The 19,500-nt window shown below is 40.1% G+C and overlaps 1 protein-coding gene across 1 annotated transcript in view; it reads right to left on the reverse strand.

Moving 5' to 3' along the window:
• Positions 1-12,210, reverse strand: part of SNX6 (sorting nexin 6) — a 49,278-nt gene extending 37,068 nt beyond the window's left edge. The window contains exons 1-4 of the mRNA XM_027520795.1: positions 11,952-12,210; positions 11,750-11,797; positions 480-584; positions 134-244 (exon numbers count right to left, since the gene is read on the reverse strand). Of these exons, the coding sequence (XP_027376596.1) occupies positions 134-244; positions 480-584; positions 11,750-11,797; positions 11,952-11,957 (270 nt within the window). The 5' untranslated portion in view covers positions 11,958-12,210. The remainder of the gene's footprint in view (positions 1-133; positions 245-479; positions 585-11,749; positions 11,798-11,951) is intronic.
• Positions 12,211-19,500: the final 7,290 nt, after the last annotated feature.

Here is a 19,500-nt window from a genome sequence, read left to right on the forward strand (position 1 = left end):
TTATGTTTTATAGCTGGAAATTTTTTAAAAAATTACATCAGTTCACTAGAAGTGTTGAATAAAATCTCCACACATAATAAAGTATCTAAAAAGTTCCTAGAAAATAGGATTAAAATGGAACCTCAATACTTACAATGTAACCTGCATAGTCTTCATTTTCAATGAAGGAATCGTGAAGCCAGATAAATTCCTCATGTTGTCGAACAACAGAAAACTCATTCTGTTTAAAATTTGGCAATGAACTCTGCAAAGACAGAGATTTTCTCAAATAAAAATTAAGATTAGACTATAAAAGTTTCTATGAACATTTATACCTTATTTTCTAAACTTAGTCTTTAATGAAAGATAATAAGCAGCAGTGAATTATAAACTAAAATACAATTTCTAATTATGTTGAAAACCAAAATTCTAGTCAGTGTACTATTACATATATAACAGCACAATAATTAAAATAACACAAGTAAAAAAACCCCATTTACCTTTGTGTGAACAGTGAATTTTACTTTGTCTCTCTCACTCAGAGCATCAGAAATGTCCACCTGCAGAGCAGCATCACTCTGAAGATCTACATTTATTGCTTTAAGCTAGAAAAAAATAATACCTCAGTGAAAATTCTATAGGTTTTTATGCAAATTCATTCTTCTCCTAGACAATAAGACAGTGCAAAAACAAAACTAAAATAGTGAATCTTAGATCTAACAAGTACACAAGTTCATTTAATCTATCTTCTGGGGGAGGTGCTTTGGGTATGTTATCTTAATCAATTTTCATTCTACATCATTCAACTATCCTTTGTATGAGTCAACATGCTAACTATGATTTACTATAGTTTCACCCAAAAAGTAAACTAGTAAACTATTTCCCAAAAAGATGCTCCTTTACAAGTTCAAATGTCCTAAAATTAAGAAATGTATCTACCTTTAAGAATAAGAAAAATAATAAAAAGAATAATGGCCAATCATTTAAATTTTATTGCTTATTTTAATTTAGGAATATATAATAAAATAACAGTTCAATGTACTACATATGCAAAGTGCTAAGAAAAATGCTAATAATAATTAACTCCCGTGATATGTATTAAATTTTACTCTACAGTTTTAGTACATTAGAAAAATTGGGTATATTCCCTATTTAGTGCTTCTATTTACTCATCTACGAGAAGACGTCACTTATAATTCTAATCACAATTTTTCTCATTCTTAAGTATCACTCATTTTTCTTCCCTTTTAAACAGATTAACATTCTAACATCTTAAGGTAATTTGTAGATTTACAAAAGCAAATACACTAAAAGATAAAATCAAGTCTAAGCCAGATGTAAAGATACAAAATATTAAAAATCTAACTAGCCTGCTTCAAATACTCTAGCTGCAAAAGCAGGATTGCCTTTGGAAACTTACCTAATCATTAGTGTTTCAAATTTCAATTACGGTGCAAATGGAAAAAATGCTAGAAGCAAAATTGTTCACTCTATGATCTCAATTATATTTTTAAAAAATGCACACATAAAATTATTATGTATAGGAAATACAACAAAATGTGAGTTGCAGTGATTTTCCTCTATGTTCTTTTATTCTCCCAACTTTCCACAATATGCATGAATTTTATAAAACTGGAAAAAAGCCTTTAAGAAATCTTGTGACTTATTCAAAGATGAATTTTGTGAAGTTTCTCATTAAATAGAGTTGTTTATTAGTAATGAAAGTAAAATACTATTTCACTTTTGCACTACTGGTTCTATATTGAGTAGACATATTTTTAAAAAATAAATACCATTACAATCTAACAACAGTCACAGAAGAAATGAATCATTATTTAAAATGCATGAGGGGTACTCTTTCTGCCCCCTTCTGATGCCTATGTCAGAAGCTTTCTCTATCTCCTTTATACTTTAATAAAACTTTATTACACAAAAGCAAAAAAAAAAAAAGCATGATACTATCTATGATGGCCTTTAACAAAAACTTTATTGGTAACTTTAATAAGTTTATACTGAATTAAATTTCAATCAGCAATCATATTTTTAAGTTAACACTATAAACTTACATAAAAATGTTTTAAAAAATCACTATTGTACTCTGCTACATGTAGCCATTGTCTGATAAAAGAAATTTAAAGGCTGTCCTGAATTACAAAGAAGTTTTCTTTTTTATTTTCCAATAACTTCATTGCTTCTGCAATATTGGAAACATTAGAGAGTATGCTGTTCTTTGGTTTTCTTGCTTTTATTTAGTCTTATCAGGTCTTCAAACTGTTTCCTACCTCTTCTCTAACCCCTTACCCTAATTCTAATTTAAGAAATCTGTTTCCTTATTTCTTTTTACTCATATTGAGGCCACTCTTAAGATGTTTATTGTGGTTGGCTGAATTACAGCTCCCCCAAAGACATCCAGGTCCAAATCCCTGTGGATGTAACCTTATATGGTTTAAAAAAAAAAAAAAAAGTGGAGTTTATCCTGGATTATCCAGGAGAGCCCTGAATACAATTACATGTATCTTTATAAGAGGGAGATCTGACACAGACAAAAGAAGAGAAAGCAACTTAACTAAGGAGGCAGAGATTAGAGTGGTAAAGCCACAAGCCAAGGAGTGCAGGCAGCCACGAGAAAGCTGGAAAGACAAGTAACTAATTCTTCGCTAGAGCGTCAGGGAGCATGGCCCTGCCAACACCTTGATTTCAGCTCAGTGATACTGATTTCAGACTTCTGGCCCGCAGAATCATGAGAGAATAAAATTCTGTTGTATTAACCCATTAAGTTTGTGGTAACTTGTTACAGCAGTCCCAGGAAACTAATAGATTTATCTTACGGATTTTGGACTAACAATCTTGGCAGTTCTTCATTTATGTTTTCACTGCCTGGTCTAGCATTTCTCAGACACTACTGGTAAGATTCAACTTGGATGCTTATTAAAAAACACAGAATCCCATGTCCTACCACAGACATATCAAAACAATTTTCAGAATAAGCCTTAAAAACCATATGAGGGAACATTAGTCTAGATTCTTCCGGACTGTCTTTACATTCTGTCAAAACTTTATCTCAGTTGCTAATGATGATATAAAACATTCTGCCAGACTGCATGTCTCTAAGTACAATTTAACTTTCAGGTTTATTTTTTTAACCATTTCATTATTAATCTGGAAATACATCTTTCAGGAGTTCTACATATGAACAGCTGTTATTTATTCTTCCAATTAAAGATTATTTCAAATTATTAACATACTTCTCTGTCTTCCATTTCAGTATCCTTTTATACCACATCCACTATTTCCTTTTTGCTTTGTTTAGTCTGACAGTAAAACACTTGGCTTTTTAAAATTGCAACTAATCAATAAAAGTATTCCTATATACAAAAAGTATAGCTATATTATACATTCCTATACTCCTATATCTCACTTTTGGTCTTGTACTCTATATTTTTTTAGGCACAGTTTACATATAATTAAATGCAGATTTTAAGGATATAATTTGAAAAGTTTTAACAAATACATAGATTATACCCTTGTAATCATCACCATAATCAAGATATGGAACATTTCCATCAGTCCCAGAAGTTTCCTCCTTTGCTTTTATTCCTCTACTTCCTTCTAACCTTTCTATAAATTCTCTTCTTGTATGCTTTACTAAAGCATCCCACATAATAGCCTTAATAGCTATTAATTCAACCTGCCATTTGCTTCTTTCATTCTTAGTTCTAGAACTGATCTTAGGAAAATGTACATGAATTACAAATGTGGTCACAGCAAAACGCTGATGGTAAGATTCTGATTCTTCCTCTTTATATCTCATAGGAACGTTAGCTACATATCAGCAGAAGCATTCCTTTTGATAGTGCATGTTCCTATGGTCAGTTCCCATATACACTTCAGACTTCAATTTTTTTCCATTTCCTGGGCCTATGGAGAAGGATTATTTTGTCTGACCACAAGATTTGTTTCACACACATAAGGGTTTGCCAGCCAATAAAATGATCTCCCACATCAACACAAAACTTTCGCTGAAAGATAATCTGGATGGATAAACAACAAGGTCCCACTGTATAGCACAGGGAACTGTATTCAATATCCTAGGTTAAGCCACAATGGGAAAGAATTAAAAAAAAAAAAAAAGAAGAATGTCTGTATGTGTATGGGCTTCCCTGATAGCTCAGTTGGTAAAGAATCCACCTGCAATGCAAGAGACCCCAGTTCAATTCCTGGGTCTGGAAGATCCGCTGGAGAAGGGATAGCTATCCACTCCAGTATTCTTGTGCTTCCCTTGTGGCTCAGCTGGTAAAGAATCCACCTGCAATGCAGGAAACCTGGGTTTGATCCCTGGGTTGGGAAGATCCCCTGGAGAAGGGGAAAGGCTACCTACTCTAGTATTCTGGTCTGGAGAATTCCATGGACTGTACAGTCCATGGGGTCCCAAAGAGTGGGACACACTGAGCTATTTTCACTACTATCTATGTATAACTGAGTCACTGTGCTGTATTGCAGGGGTTGACACAACACTGTAAATCAACTATACTTCAATTTAAAAAATTAAGTTAAAAAAGAAAGATAATCTGATATCATATTTCATCAATTCCAGATACATATTTTCCACATTTTAATGCATCTGAAATAAGGATGCCCTGTAATTGATGACAAATTAATAGTTTAGTTGGCTGTATTTTTTCCTTAGTGGTACATGTAAGAAAATATATCTTCCAATCAACTGCACCTTAGATTTAATAAAATATCGTACTGTAAATTTGGTGGGTTTTTTTTTTTTTTTTCTCTTTCTTTTCTTGGCCCTGTTGTGCGGTTTGCAGGATTTTAGTTCCTCAACCAGGGATGGAACCCTGCCCCCTGCAGTGGAACCACAGAGTCCTAACCCTGGACTGCAGGGAACTTCTGTAAATTTAGTGCTAATTAGATACAATGTGCACTGATTTTCCTGGAGAAGGAAATGGCAACCCACTCCAATATCCTTGCCTGGAAAATCCCATGGACGGAGGAGCCTGGCAGACTATATTCCATGGGGTCACAAAGAGCTGGACACAACTGAGTGACCTCACACACACACACACACACACCCCCAGATTTTGCAAGCAGAGTACCTTCTTGATTTAGAGAAAAATAAGTAATTTTAGGTAGCTTTTATTAAGGGAAGGAGTGAAGCAAACAACTGTGATTTATTAACATTTAATTAACTTTGTGCAACTAGTCAGGTCAGTTTGAGGATATTCTAATTAGACTACATTCATCAGTTTAATCCTTATCTGGGTCAATAAACTTTGTACTTTATTTTGTCAAAGACTTACTAGGTTAAACATTTGTGTCATGGTCAAGAGAAAGCCCAGGCAGAGGAAATGGATTAAGCAACATAAATACACTATCCTTAGAAATATAAAGACACTGCCCTACTGCTGACTAATTCATGTAAAATTAGTAAGGAGGACATTCACTACTAGTTTAGTACACTGATGTGTTTACACATTAAAGTACCTACTTTATGACATTCCTAAAAAACTGTTTATCTTTTGTCAGAAAAGTAAATACATGTACAGAGATAGACTGATGGAAGGAGGAGGAAGAAGGAAGCAAAGTAACTGATTATTGCCACAGCTTCCCAACCATTCTCTTGTTTCTGTCCTCTTGCCTCTTCAATCTATATTCCATATAGGGCCACTGGAACGATACCAGTAAACTAGAACACATTCCTCTGCTCAAAACCTAAGGGGTTCTCACTTGGAGAAAAGCCTAGTCCTTACAGCGAGCCCCCAGGCCCTATTCTTCTGGCTCAATGCAGCCCTGAAAGAAAGGCGCAAACCGTAATCGTGCTAAGAAACTATTTCTAGGGAATTATAGTACAATCAGTGACCCCATGAGACAGACAGAAATTGTTAAGTTCACTAGTTCTGGCCAAGTTTTAAATCTATTTTACTCCTAGTTCAGTTAGGATTTAAAAAAAGAAAAAAAAAATTTTTTTTAATTGAAGTACAGTTGATTTACAACCAGTTATAATTTTGGAGATGGTGAGGGACAAGGAGGCCTGATGTGCTTCAGTCCATGGGGTTACAAAGAGTTGGACACAATTTAGCAACTGAACCACAACAAATAATTTTGGAAGTCCTGTAATGAATTATTTCCATTATTATACCCAGTATACTCAGCAGTCAAATCAATGGTTGATTATACATACATATACTTTCTGGAAACTAGATTTCCTTTCATCTACCATACCAAAAATAAGTCACTTGATGTCACTCCAATGCCTTTCTCACAGGTCTCGTCAACTCTCACTGCTCTTTGCCATACCTGACTTGCAAATTCCCACCTGGAGGAGCAATTCAATCGACATTTTTTGCTTTCTGAGCTGAGTGTGGCTAGAGGAAAGTCACAACTGTTTGTTGCACTTGCCCACTACAAAGTACTGGTCTCCAAACTGCATAAGATCCTTAAAATCATTCAACAGTCCTAGGCTGATCTGCTCAGCTCCCCTTCTGACTCCCTGAGCAACTACTCCAAACCTTTCCTGTCTCAAGCCTCAACCACATTTCCACGCCTATGCTCAATAAGTGACACTGCCTCCCACATCTCCAAGAAATAAACACTAGCAGCTGTTACCCCTTCAGACCCATCAATACACCTTTCTACAAATAGATTTGGATGGACTCAATGCCTCTGCTTTCTCAGAAGACATGGTGTCCTACAGAGAACTGAGCTTTCTGGCCACCTGAGCATGTAACCTTCTTGTCTGCTCTAGCACTGCTCTTCTAGTCAAATTAGCCCTGATCTCACAAAACCCCCACACGGTGAGGACCTTATTTCCAAATCCAATACTTTGCAGTCTTTTTGACCTCTCTTCAGTATTTGCCTTAATGATCATTCTGATCCTTTCCATTAAAACTCTCAGCTTCTGGAACACTTCTCATTTTCTTCCCGACCATCTCAGCCCCATCAGTTAGTCCATTTTCTCCCCTTGGCATGTGAATCTTATTTCCTCTGGGTATCTAGCCTTTGTAATTTCAGCCATTCTTGACTAATAACTCCTGAATTTATACCTTCAACTCACATCTCTTATTCTAAGTTCTCAATCATAATTTCAACTTACCAACTAGATATATCCACCTGGATGTATTTGTTGTTTAGTGTTTACATATTTATTTCTTAATACTTATTAAACAACCGAGTGCCTTCAGTGTGCCAACTACTGTCAAAGGTGCTAAGATGAAAAGACACAATCTTTGTCCTTTCTGATCTTAGTTTGTAGTTTTGGCGGAAAGGGATTAGGCACTTCAAATCCAGCATATGTGAAAACCAAACCTATTATCTACCTTCTAACTCTACTCTTCTCTCCTATATTCCTCATCTCCTTCTCCTCTGCCCAGCCCATGTATTTCTTAAGCCACTCTGCCCTGTCCATTCTATCTCCTAGACATCTCTGCTATGTCCTCTCCTTCATCCCTTCTCCCACTGCACGGCCTTAGTTCTACCTTTAACATTTCTCATCTGGACTGCCACAAGGGCCTGCTAACTGCTTTCTCTGCTTTCTGCAAGAAGGCAGCAATCCATCTTCCACACTGTAGTCATCTACAATGCTATTTTCATCTTCTAAGATGAAGAACCAGCTAAGAACCCTCAGAACTTCCCACTGGCTGGATTCTTTATCATTATGCACTTTATCTGTACTACGGTATTTACTCCTGCTTCCAATGTGAGAGACCTGGGTTCAATCCCTGGGTTGGGAAGATTCCCTGGAGAAGGAAATGGCAACCCACTCCAGTACTCTTGCCTTGAAAATCCCATGGATGGTGGAGCTTGGTGCAGGCTACTATCCATGGGGTCACAAAGAGTCGGGCACAACTGAGCGACTTCACTTCACTTCTCTCCAATAAGAACAAGCGCTGCAGGTGGAACCAAATGGCTTATCTACACATGTTATCTTCTCTGCTGACAAGCCCTCCCCTTCCCTGACAGCCTACACAATTTCTGATCAACATTTAAGGTTTAGCTCCTTTAGGAGACAGCACCACGGTTAACGAGATTCTCTGGTTGCTCAGCAGTAAAGACTCCACCTGCAATGCAAGAGATGCAGGTTTGATCCCTGGGTCAGAAAGATCCCCTGGAGAAGGAACTGGCAAACCACACCAGTATTCCTGCCTGGAGAAACCCATGCACAGAGGAGTCTGGTGGGCTACAGTCCATGGGGTCACAAAACAGTCGGACATGACAACCCAGGACCCATAGCTAGATTTCCTCTGAGTTTGAATCTATTTCATACTGGCTGTGGGAATCTGGGCAAGTTACTTACTCTTTCTAAATCTCACTTTTCCTTTCCAAGTAGGAATAACAGAAGCAGTTACTTCACAGGGATTTGAGAAGTGAGTTAATATATGGAAAGTCCCTGGCATGCAGCAAATGCTTCAGCAGTGTGTAGCAATCGTTACGTATTCACCCTCCTTGGTACTCCCTCAGCACTTCACCATAAATCTCATGCTACACTGCCATGGTCCCAGGGCAGGAGCTTTCTCTTCTTCCTCTGCCAACATTCATCTTATCCTTTGCTAACAAAATCTATGAGACATTTTTATCTGAAATAACTACCAATAAATGTGGAATGTATTCAAGCTAAATGCTGAGGAGGTACAAAAGAAAATGTACACATCTGGGCCAAGTCTTAAAAGCCAAATTTCATGTGGAAAAAAAGAGGTAAAGGGAAAAAACCACTCCACAACATTGACAAGCATGCATAAAATAGACATTAGAGAGGGCAGAGATGCTTGAGCAATGACAAATAGACTAGAATATGCCTACACGTGTGTTTTGGGGAGGGGATGTGTGCTGGGGCATCTTGAGAAGGAAGTCGGCCAGAAAGGATGATGAACGGTATTCAATGCTAGAATAAGGAGTTTAGACCTTACTGCAAAAAGAACTGGGTCCAAGTAAGTCCTTGTGACTACTGGTGCCATATGATTCAATCATTTCAGTTAGGTAAACTAGCAGTCATGTGAAGTCTGGACTGGAAAACAGAAAGACCAGAGATAGAGACCAATAACAGATACTGCTACAAGCCCTGCAAGAGATGGCAGGGACCTTAACTGGGGTCATGTAAACAAAAGATGGGCTAAACAATATTTCTGAGGTGAAATTATCTGGCCTTGATGATTGTTCTGGTATGGGGATGAAGGATATGATTCAGAGGCTTCTTGCCTGCAGGAATGGAAATGACCATTAATGAAGATAAGAAATGCAGAGGGAGGAGCAAGGCGAGAAGTCCAGGAGAGGTGCAGTTCCTCCACCTGAAGTAATTCTGAAAACAATAAACATATTATTTAGAGTTCAAATCAAATGCTAACAGAACTATGCCATCATGCTGGCACCTACCGCTCTATTTAACAAGGACATCAGAGCAAAATGCATCCAGTTCAAAGGGCTCATTTGTTTACTAAATAATATGTTACTGTCCTGCCTTTGGGAAAGAAAAAAATACCCTATTATGTAGAGGTGTAACCGAAGAGATTAAACGTGACCAATATTTTCAATATTGTGTATTCTTAAAGTCTGCTTTTTATGTTTTCTCCCGAAACAGTATTTTCTTAAAGCTTTAAGATTCTCTTCTGTTCCAAATATGAAAATTCAAGGCTGCTTATAAATGTATTTAAAAATACTGTCTTTAATTTTGCTTACTTGCTGCTTTGAATGAAGTGCTTACACTATTATTTTTGAATCTGTGATGTTCCCCTCTGTAATTTGTATCAAATAGGTATTTCACACTTTCTCTTTATCAAGACTTTCTTAAAAGGCTGAATAAGACAATCTGAACTAAAAGTGCAATGCCTAAAAGTTCTACTAATCTATTTCTATCAAGACAAACACAATATAAGGAAATTAACAGGCCTGCAATTTCTGTTCCTGAAATGAGGAAAGAGCAGGATAACTTTGTGCAGCCATAATCAAACTTCATGTGCAGTGGAATCTTCTTGCTTGTTAACAAAGTAGTTTTCTTCCCTCCCCATCTCAAGAGACTGATTCACTAGACAGTGGGCCCACAACCTTTTGACTTTAGCTCTTCAAACACCCCAGGTGATTCTGATGCAAGTGTTTCAAGGAGACTTTGAGAAATATGTGCACTGGCTTTGATGTCAGCTACATGGTTTAAAGTCCACCTCTCCCACTCACTGACTATATGACTTCAGACTATTACTTAGTTTCCCTGAGGTTCAGATTTCTCATCTGTAAAGGGGGGATACTAAAAGTTTCACAAGAATGATGAGAAGATATAAGGAAACTGTGCTTACACAGTGCTAACACACCGTCCGGCTGTGGCTATTACTATGATTCACCTAGTCTCACAGGACAAAAATAAGGAAGAACTGGACATGTAGACATATTCATCATGACCTTCTAAATACTTTCAAATTCCTGGTGATGTTTGTTGTTGTTGTTGTTGTTTTTTCCATTTTCATATTAAAATTTTCATCTGCAAGGTTCTGTAAGAACCTCCTGGTCACCCATGCCTTTCATCTCACCCTGCCTTTAATCTGTAATACATGAAAAGTTTCTGGACACATTACTTAAGAGGTTCCAGTTTGATAAGCAAATCTCATCAAAGGCATAAGGCTTGGAACACAAATATTCACCAGAAAATACTCTATTTTTCACATCAACATAAATACTCAAAAAATTAATACTTTTACTGAACATTAGGTTTTACAAGAGAGCAAATCCTGTTTGCTTTTCCTGTTTTGTGTAAACAGATAAATGTATTAATTCCTCATCTATAAAAGTATACTGCACCCTTTGCATCTTTCTATGTTAAAGCTTTATAAAGGTCATCAGTTAATACTACCTTATCTTTACTTAAAAAAAAAACAGGAATAAAATCTTATAAAAATACCTTATCATCTGCCAAAAACCGACTAACAAATGTGTCTCTCACATTATCAAAGATAAATAAGTAAAAGCAAAAAAGAAAAGTAAAGCTCACGCTGTTAGATGTGAAGGAACCATGAAACGCTGCTGAGTTGCAATCATCATGTATCAGTATCTTTCAAGTGCTCACTTGTACAAGGCACTATAGAGATTACCACCCTTCAGCCAAGGTAAATGGGGGCAGGGTGGAAGGGAGGAATCACAGCTCTGAAGGCCCTTTCTGAAGGGAACTGCAGTTTGCCTCAAATCACCACCAAGGGATCTCCGCAAAAGATGTGTCTTTTGGACATTAGGAAAAGTAAAGGTACAGTGGGCTACCAGCACTTTGCAAAATCTCGTAGGATACTGGAGAAGAGATAAGATCCGGCGACTGTAAAATCCCTTGCAAAAGGATAATTTACAACAGGCCAGTACTACAATGTTTTAGAGAGAGAGAAGGGTAGGCGGAGACGGGTTCGAGAGGTCCCCAAGGGGAAATTCAGGGTGCGGGCAGGAAGGTCTGACAATGGGTTTCATAGCCCCCAACGTGGGGCGGGGGGCGGGGACTGTCTAACTCCGACTTCCCCCTCCACTTCCCCACCTGCACCCGGAGCGGGCGGGGAAGGAGTCCACCGGAGGGTCGGAGCCGGGGCGGGGGCCGAGGGCAGCCGCGGGTCCCCGGGAAATCAGAACCGCACGGCCCCAAGGGAGGAAGGGCTGCAGGAGGGCGGGGCGCGGTGCGGCGAGGAAACCGAAAGGAGGCCGGCGGGGAGCGGGTGCCGCGCGGAAGGGAACCCCCCTCCGGTAACCCACCCCAGGGCCAAGGCGAGGAAGGGGGTCCTGCGACCCAGAAGGAGGCAGAACTTACTCCGCGGTCCTCCTCCGAGAGGAAGTCGGGGCCGTCGTCCAGGCCTTCCTGCGGGGTCGGAAGGGCCCAGCGCGCCGGGGGAGAGGATGGAGTAGGGGAGACACAAAGGGAGACGTTAGTGCCCGGCCGGCGCGGCCCCCGCGCCCGCCCCGCGCCCGCCGCCCCCACCGCGCGCCCTGGGCTCGGCGCCGCGAACACCCACCATCATGGCTGCTCCGAGGCGAGGGCCAGCGCAGGCGCGCACCGCACCGCGGGCCGGAGGGAGCCGGCGGCGGCGGCGGCGGCGGCTGCAGGCGGGCGGGGCCTCGAAGCAACTCCGCCCCGCCCCGCCCCTCCCGCCCAGACGCTGGGGGCCAGGGTCTGAGAGCGCGGAAGAAGGACTCAGTGCCCTCCGCCCAAGGTCGTCGCATCCTGGGCCGAGATCGCCCAGGCCCAGGCGCACGTGTCTGGAGACCGCTCGCGGCTGGCCGGTTCAGACCCAGGAAGGGCCGAAGGCCACCCGGGGAGCTGTCCAGTTCCCTTTACTTGAGAGCTGTAGCGAAAACCAAGCAAGTGCCCTCCGGGAGCCACAAGAAAACTTCTAGTTTTTGTATGGTGCCACACGATAATTAATCACAATTAATATTTTGCCCGTAGATGTTGTGGGAACCAAGGCCCTTTATACAGTCATCGGTCAGGGGCTGTAATAAAGCTTTACTGCTGGCAAGGTAATTACCGCAGGGTGTGGTGCGCTAATAGTTGAGCACTATATAAATGAGCTGTACACATTACTAGAGTATTCCTTTTCTTTATATCAAGAATTGTCCCCAGGCCCACTCTACCTGTCCAGTTCTATAGCACCACACAAGTGTCCACAGGCACTTGAAACAAGACAAAACCATTCCTTAGCCCCTGCCCCACTTCTGTTACACAGAAGTGCACACACATGTACAAACAAGCAATCCTACGTTTCCACTCAGTTTATGGCATCAGCATGTTCAGATGTTCAGGCCAGAAACCTCAAAAGTCCCATTCAAGTCCTTCCTTCCTCTCCCTCAGTCCTCACATCATTTAGTAACCAAATCCCATTACATGTATAGTTGATTATCTGCCATTACCTCTTAAACTGGTCTCATTCCTCCTTCCAACCCCCTTCCACAATAATTACCCTCAGCATCTGTCTGGCCTCTTTTTAAAAACCATTTTTAAAAACTGAAGTAGAGCCCCTAGTGTATAGCACGGGCTTCCCTGGTAGCTCAGCCGGTAAAGAATCTGCCTGCCAATGCAGGAGACATGGGTTCGTTCCCTGGGTTGGGAAGATCCCCTGGAGGAGGAAATGGCAACCTACTCCAGTATTCTTGCCTGGGAAATCCCATAGACAGAGGAACCTGGCGGGCTACAGTTCAGTTCAGTCACTCAGTTGTGTCCAACTCTTTGCAACCTCATGGACTGCAGCATGCCAGGCCTCCTTGTCCATCACCAACTCCCAGAGTTCACTCAAACTCATGTCCATAGAGTCGGTGATGCCATCCAATCATCTCATCCTCTGTTGTCCCCTTCTCCTCCTGCCTTCAGTCTTTCCTAGCATCAGGGTCTTTTCAAATGAGTTAGCTCTTCGCATCAGGTGGCCAAAGGATTGGGGCTCAGCTTCAGCATCAGTCGTTCCAATGAATATTCATGACTGATTTCCTTTAGGATGGACTAGTTGGATCTCCTTGCAGTCCAAGGGACTCTCAAGAGTCTTCTCCAACACCACAGCTCAAAAGCATCAATTTTGGGCACTCAGCTTTCTTTATAGTCTAACTCTCACATCCATACATGACTACTGGCTAGAGTTCATGGGGTCACAAAGAGTAGTACACAACTGAGTGACTGAGCATGAGTGCACAATAGGTCCTTGTTGTTTATCTATTTTATATAGATAACAGTGTGCATACGTTAATACACGCACACACACATATATATAGCAGTGTGTATATGTTAATCCCAAACTCCATATTTATCTCTCCCCACCCTTGTTCGGCCCTTTGCCAAAACTTCTCTTGCCATTCTATATATTTCTCATAACTTCTATATATTCTATATATAAAATATTCTATATATTTCTCATAACTTCTTTGCCATTCTATATATACTGCTGCCAGTTTTCCTCCTAAGACACAGATATTGGTGATTATGTTACTACCCTGTTCAGTAATCTTCCCAAGTCTCCATTATGTGAAAGTTCAGCTCTTCAGCCTGTGAGTCCCTATTTTGCCAGGCCCTCCCATCCTATCTTATTAAATTTAAGCTCTCAAAACAGTATTGGGTTTTATTTTGCTTCAGTTTTTTTTTTTTTTTTGGTCAGGTTCCGCAGCTTGCAGGATCTTAGTTACCCAACCAGGGATTGAACCTGTACCTTCTCCAGTGAAAGCACACAGTCCTAACCGCTGGACTGCCAGGGAATTTCTACAAAACAATAATGTTAAACTTCCAGACATTTTCATGAGAAATTGTAGGTTTCATTTTATACGTAAGAATTGAGGCATAGAAAGAGTTACGTTATTGCCCCAACAAGGGTTATTCTCCAACACGGGAGCGGGGGGGTGGGGGGGTGACTTTATTTTTTGTTTGTTTTTTGTTTCCAGTGCAATGTAATAACTACTAGGGTGATGTTTTTCATTGGGAGTCATGAGGCATCATGTGGTGTCAGTGTAGTGTGATGAAATGTCAGGAGGAATGTCCCAGTAACTTGTTGCTGATAAAATGTGTCAATATTTCCCAATAATTTGTTTTGGGTTTTAAGATAATGCCTATAAGGTTACATTTCCTAGGTGGAGACAGAAGCAAGGAGCTACAATTAATGAGCTCAGGATTTGTACACAACTGGTAGGAGGGTCAGGTGTGTTCTTGTGGACAAAGATCAAGAAGTGCCACATAAGATGATTTCAAATGCTTCTGCATCAACCAAGGGTTTTAAATTTCAATATTTAAGCCAAGTCCAGGAACACTATAGAGAAACACTGAAATTCTCAAATGCCAAAACTTTAAGATCACTAGTTCTGGAAAAAAAAAAAAGGGCAGGATTGAAGTTATGAGGAACTGGGACTTTCCTTGTGGTCCAGTGGCTAGGAATCTGAGCTCCCAGTGCAGGGGGCCTGTGTTTGATTCCTGGTCAAGGAACTAGATCCCGGATGCTGCAACTAAGAGTTCACATACCACAGCTAGGATTTGGTGCAGCCAAATAAAAATAAAATTTTAAAACAAGATATAAGTAACCAACTAAAATGATCAACAAAGACATATAGTACTTACTGTAGCTAAAATCAATAGCTGAAAACTCACATGAATAGAGAACCCAATCTTGAAATAAAGTTGTTCATTATCATCTGAGCCTTCCTTTCTGAGCAAAGGTCTCAAGATATATTTTGTAAATGATAAAAAAAAGGAGTTATAAGTAACTGATACTAATAACTATCAAGAAGACAGTTATAGAAGTTCAGGAATATGAAAAGAAATTAAGGTAGAAGTTTACATAACAGGTTTTTCAACTACTTGTAAAATAAATCAAGAAGATATTAAAGCTAACCCCTTTCCTAATACTTTAAACCAAGTAATCAATCTTCATCTTGTTTTGATAGATTTCTATGAAATTACCTACTTTATATAAATTTCATGAGCAAATTATGTTGAATCACAATTTGATTACTTCACAGATTCAACAGGAAAGTAAAATGTTATAATTATGAATAGTTTCCCAGTGGTGTGCTTCAAAAGGCATGCATTGGGGGAGTTCCCTGGTGGTAGAGTGGCTAAGACTCAATGCAGGGGGTGCGGGCTGGATTCCTGGTCAGGAAACTAAGATCAAACATGCATGATGCAGCCAAAAAAAAAAAAAGACATGCATTGGAAGATTTTAAAGAACAGTAAGATTTCAGAGAATAATGAGTGAGTTACTTTAAAATTCTGGAAATAGACTATTGGGGTTGAACATATTTTGTCAAACAAAAGTCAAGTTTTTTTTTCTAGAAGAAAAATTTTAAACATATGAAATAGTAATTGTTTAAGTGAGATGAAGAAGGGGCTTCCCAGGTAGCTCAGTCATAAAGAATCTGCCTGCCAATGCAGGGCACCTGGGTTCAATCCCACATGCCACAACTAAGACCCAGCACAGCCAAAAAATAAGTAAATAAAAGAATAAGTTTAAGAAGTTTACTATCTGTTTTCTTCTAGGAGTTTTACGGTCTCAGGTCTTACATTTAAGTGTTTAATCCATTTTGAGTTAATTTTTAATATAGTGTAAAAAATTTCATTCTTTTGCATGTGGCTATTTGGTTTTCCCAACACCATTTATTGCAGTTCAGTTCAGTTCATTTCAGTCACTCAGTCGTGTCCGACTCTTTGCGACCCCATGAATTGTAGCACACCAGGCCTCCCTGTCCATCCCCAACTCCCGGAGTTCACTCAGACTCACGTCCATCGAGTCAGTGATGCCATCCAGCCATCTCATCCTCTGTCGTCCCCTTCTCCTCCTGCCCCCAATCCCTCCCAGCATCAGAGTCTTTTCCAATGAGTCAACTCTTCGCATGAGGTGGCCAAAGGACTGGAGTTTCAGCTTTAGCATCATTCCTTCCAAAGAACACCCAGGATTGATCTCCTTTAGAATGGACTGTAGAAGTACCAGATATTAATTGATGTGTTTTTTAAGGAGAAAGTTTAGAAAATAAATTGAAGATTGTCTCTTCACACACATATATCTCGAAAAGTAGATTGTGATTGCTAAGGGCTGCTGCTGCTGCCGCTGCTAAGTCGCTTCAGTCATGTCCGACTCTGTGCGACCCCATAGACGGCCTCCCACCAGGCTCCCCTGTCCCTGGGATTCTCCAGGCAAGAATACTGGAGTGGGTTGCCATTTCCTTCTCCAATGCATGAAAGTGAAAAGTGAAAGTGAAGTCACTCAGTCGTGTCTGACTCTTAGCGACGCCATGGACTGTAGCCTACCAGGCTCCTCTGTCCATGGGATTTTCCAGGCAAGAGTACTGGAATGGGTTGCCATTGCCTTCTCGGGCCAACGGCTGAGGGATGGAGAAATAGGGAATGATTGCTAAAGGGTATGTGGGTTACATTTTTAGGGTGATGACGATGTTCTAAAATTAGTGGTTTTGGTTACACAAGGTAAATATACTAAAAACCATGCAATCATATACTTTAAAAGGGTGAATTTTATGGTATGTGAATTATCTCTCAATTTAAAGAAGAAAGAAAGAAGTGATTTGGGGAATTTCTTTTTTAGGATCCTACACATGGTCTTTTTTTTAAGAATTACATTCCAAAAGGTCACAGAATTGTTTCGTGAAAAGATAGCTGCATCTTTGCATAAAGGGAAGATGAGTAATGTTTACAAATCCCAGGCCTTGCTTGGAAAACCTGCTGCTTCCCTACCGCTTTCATCTTTTGTTGTTGTTGTTTAGTCACTAAGTCATGTCTGACTCTTTGCATTCATCTTTTTAGGAGTAGCTTATCCCATTGCTTAAGATCTAAGAGTACCTGGGCAAAAACCATTTTTCCAGCAAAGACTAACGGGCTTAAACCCCGTTTAAGGAATCCTGTGAATTGGCCTCAGCCTATGGCTATGTCATGGGAGTCTCAAGAAAGGAAACTTTCAGGATTTAGAAAACTCTCCGAGTTTCCCAAGCAAAAGGCCTAGAAATCCTTCCAAAAGGCTGAGCCCAAGGCCCTCCTCCTCCTTCTGTCTGTCTCTTCAGAAGTGTTGCTCGGCCCCAGCTGGCACAAGAGAATCCAGACACATGAAGTTCTCCACTTAGGAGTCAGTTTAAACACTGCACTCAGTAGGAAAAAAATGACAGGTCCAGGAACCCTTCACTTAGTGGTGCTGAACTTTCCCTCTCATTGTAGGGAATAGAATCAGACTGGGTCTGGCCCAGAAAGGGGAGCTGCCCAGATTTTAGTCTGTGCAGGTAATGCAAGACCTCCCCTGTTCTCACAGCCTGAACTCACTTCCCTCCTCATCTGTGCCTCCCCAATCTTACCATCCTTCAAGATGCGCCCAGAAGTTGCCTCCACCACCACCCCTACTTTACCTGGAATAGTTAGCAAAGAACATGGGCTTTGGGGACAGTCCCCGTCCAAATCTTGGCCCTGTATCCTATAACTGTGGGTGAAGAAAGTTGTCTTTCTGAGCCTGTTTCCTTGCTTTGTAATATAGCAATGCTCATGTAGACTCTGGAGTTAGATGGGCTGAGTGTAATCTCGCCTTTGCCATTTGATTATCATGGAGCCTCAAACACTTTTATATACTTTTTTGGTTCTTTGGTTTCTTCATTAAAATGGAAATAATAGCACATACCTATCTCAAAGTGGTTGAAGAGGTTTAAAATAATCCTTATAAAGCACACAGAAGAGTACCTGGCTTACAGCAAAAGCTCAGATATTTGTTTTAATGCTATTGTTATCATTTGCTTAGAACTATCTGTCCACTCAAGAGATAGTGGGCCTCCAAAACCATGTTTCAGTCATGGACAGTAACTCCCTGGTCACAGATGACTCGGCCAGAGAAGGATATCTGACTGAAGCTGGCTGGGCCAATCAGATTCTTCTGGGTAAGGGTCTTTGAGACATGCAGCAACAGAGTTGGAAGCCCAGTCATATTAATGGCAGGGCCTGTCAAAAGAGGCAGGCACCCCAGAATACTGCTGAGATTCCTAGAGCTTCTCTGACTCCAGTCCATTAAGACGCCTGATGGTTTACCTTACCTTTGTATGCAGTGAGATATTCCAGCTCTCTTCCAGTAACATCTCCTTCTTTGGTTAAGCTTTTGGTTACTTGTAAGGAAAAGAAGTCTCAATGAATACAAATATATGTACTTTTGTATTGTTAGTTAATACAAGTGTACATATAAATAAAATTTAATGTTTAAGAGCCATATTATTTGAGATTATGCCAACTGCTTTAATAGATAAACCTGAAACTTCAATGGTGTAACCCTGTATGATTTACTGCTAACTTAGGCAAAATGTATTTGGCAGTGGTGGGGGTGTCGGGGGGCTATTTTGAGAGTCTCAGCTACATGAAGATTGATATTCAGGAACTCAGGCTTCCAATCCTGGGGTTCTGCATCCCTTTTAAGACAGTCATGGTGGCCACAGAATTCAGAGAATCTGTAAACTTGGATGGGAAAAAATTTACATCTCTATTTTCTCTAGCCTTTACTGTAGGCAAAAAATCTCAGTACCCATGACTGCCATGAAGACAACTCACAGATATTTTCATGTTATACTACAGTTGTTACAGAATCTCAAAATAATGTTTATGTTCACTACTATTTCAAAATCAAGGTAGCTACTAGATCTAGTTATGTAATGTGTTAAAAAAAGAGAAAGCACATAAATTATTGTATCACAGTTTTAAAAAACTCCAATACCTATATTTCAATGTGGTTTGTTTTCTTTATAATCCTGTTTTATGCGTATAAAACATTATTCTGGATTTCCACAAAATTCCTGACCAGTTCTCCTCAAAAGTACCTGTCAAAGTCATGAAAACCAGGGAAGACCAAGACATTGTCACAGACTGAAGGAAGCTGAGGAGACATAACCACTAGAGAGACAATGTGGTATCCTGAATTAGATCCCAGAACAAAAAAGGGATATTAATGGAAAAACTGGTAAAATCGGAATAAATTCTGGAGTTTACTTAATAATACTGTACCAATGCTGGTTTTGGCAAATGTACTGCAATAATGTAAAATGATGACGTCAGAGGAAACTAGAGCT

Source organism: Bos indicus x Bos taurus, chromosome 21, assembly GCF_003369695.1.
Source record: "Bos indicus x Bos taurus breed Angus x Brahman F1 hybrid chromosome 21, Bos_hybrid_MaternalHap_v2.0, whole genome shotgun sequence".
Classification (NCBI taxonomy): Eukaryota; Metazoa; Chordata; class Mammalia; order Artiodactyla; family Bovidae; genus Bos; species Bos indicus x Bos taurus.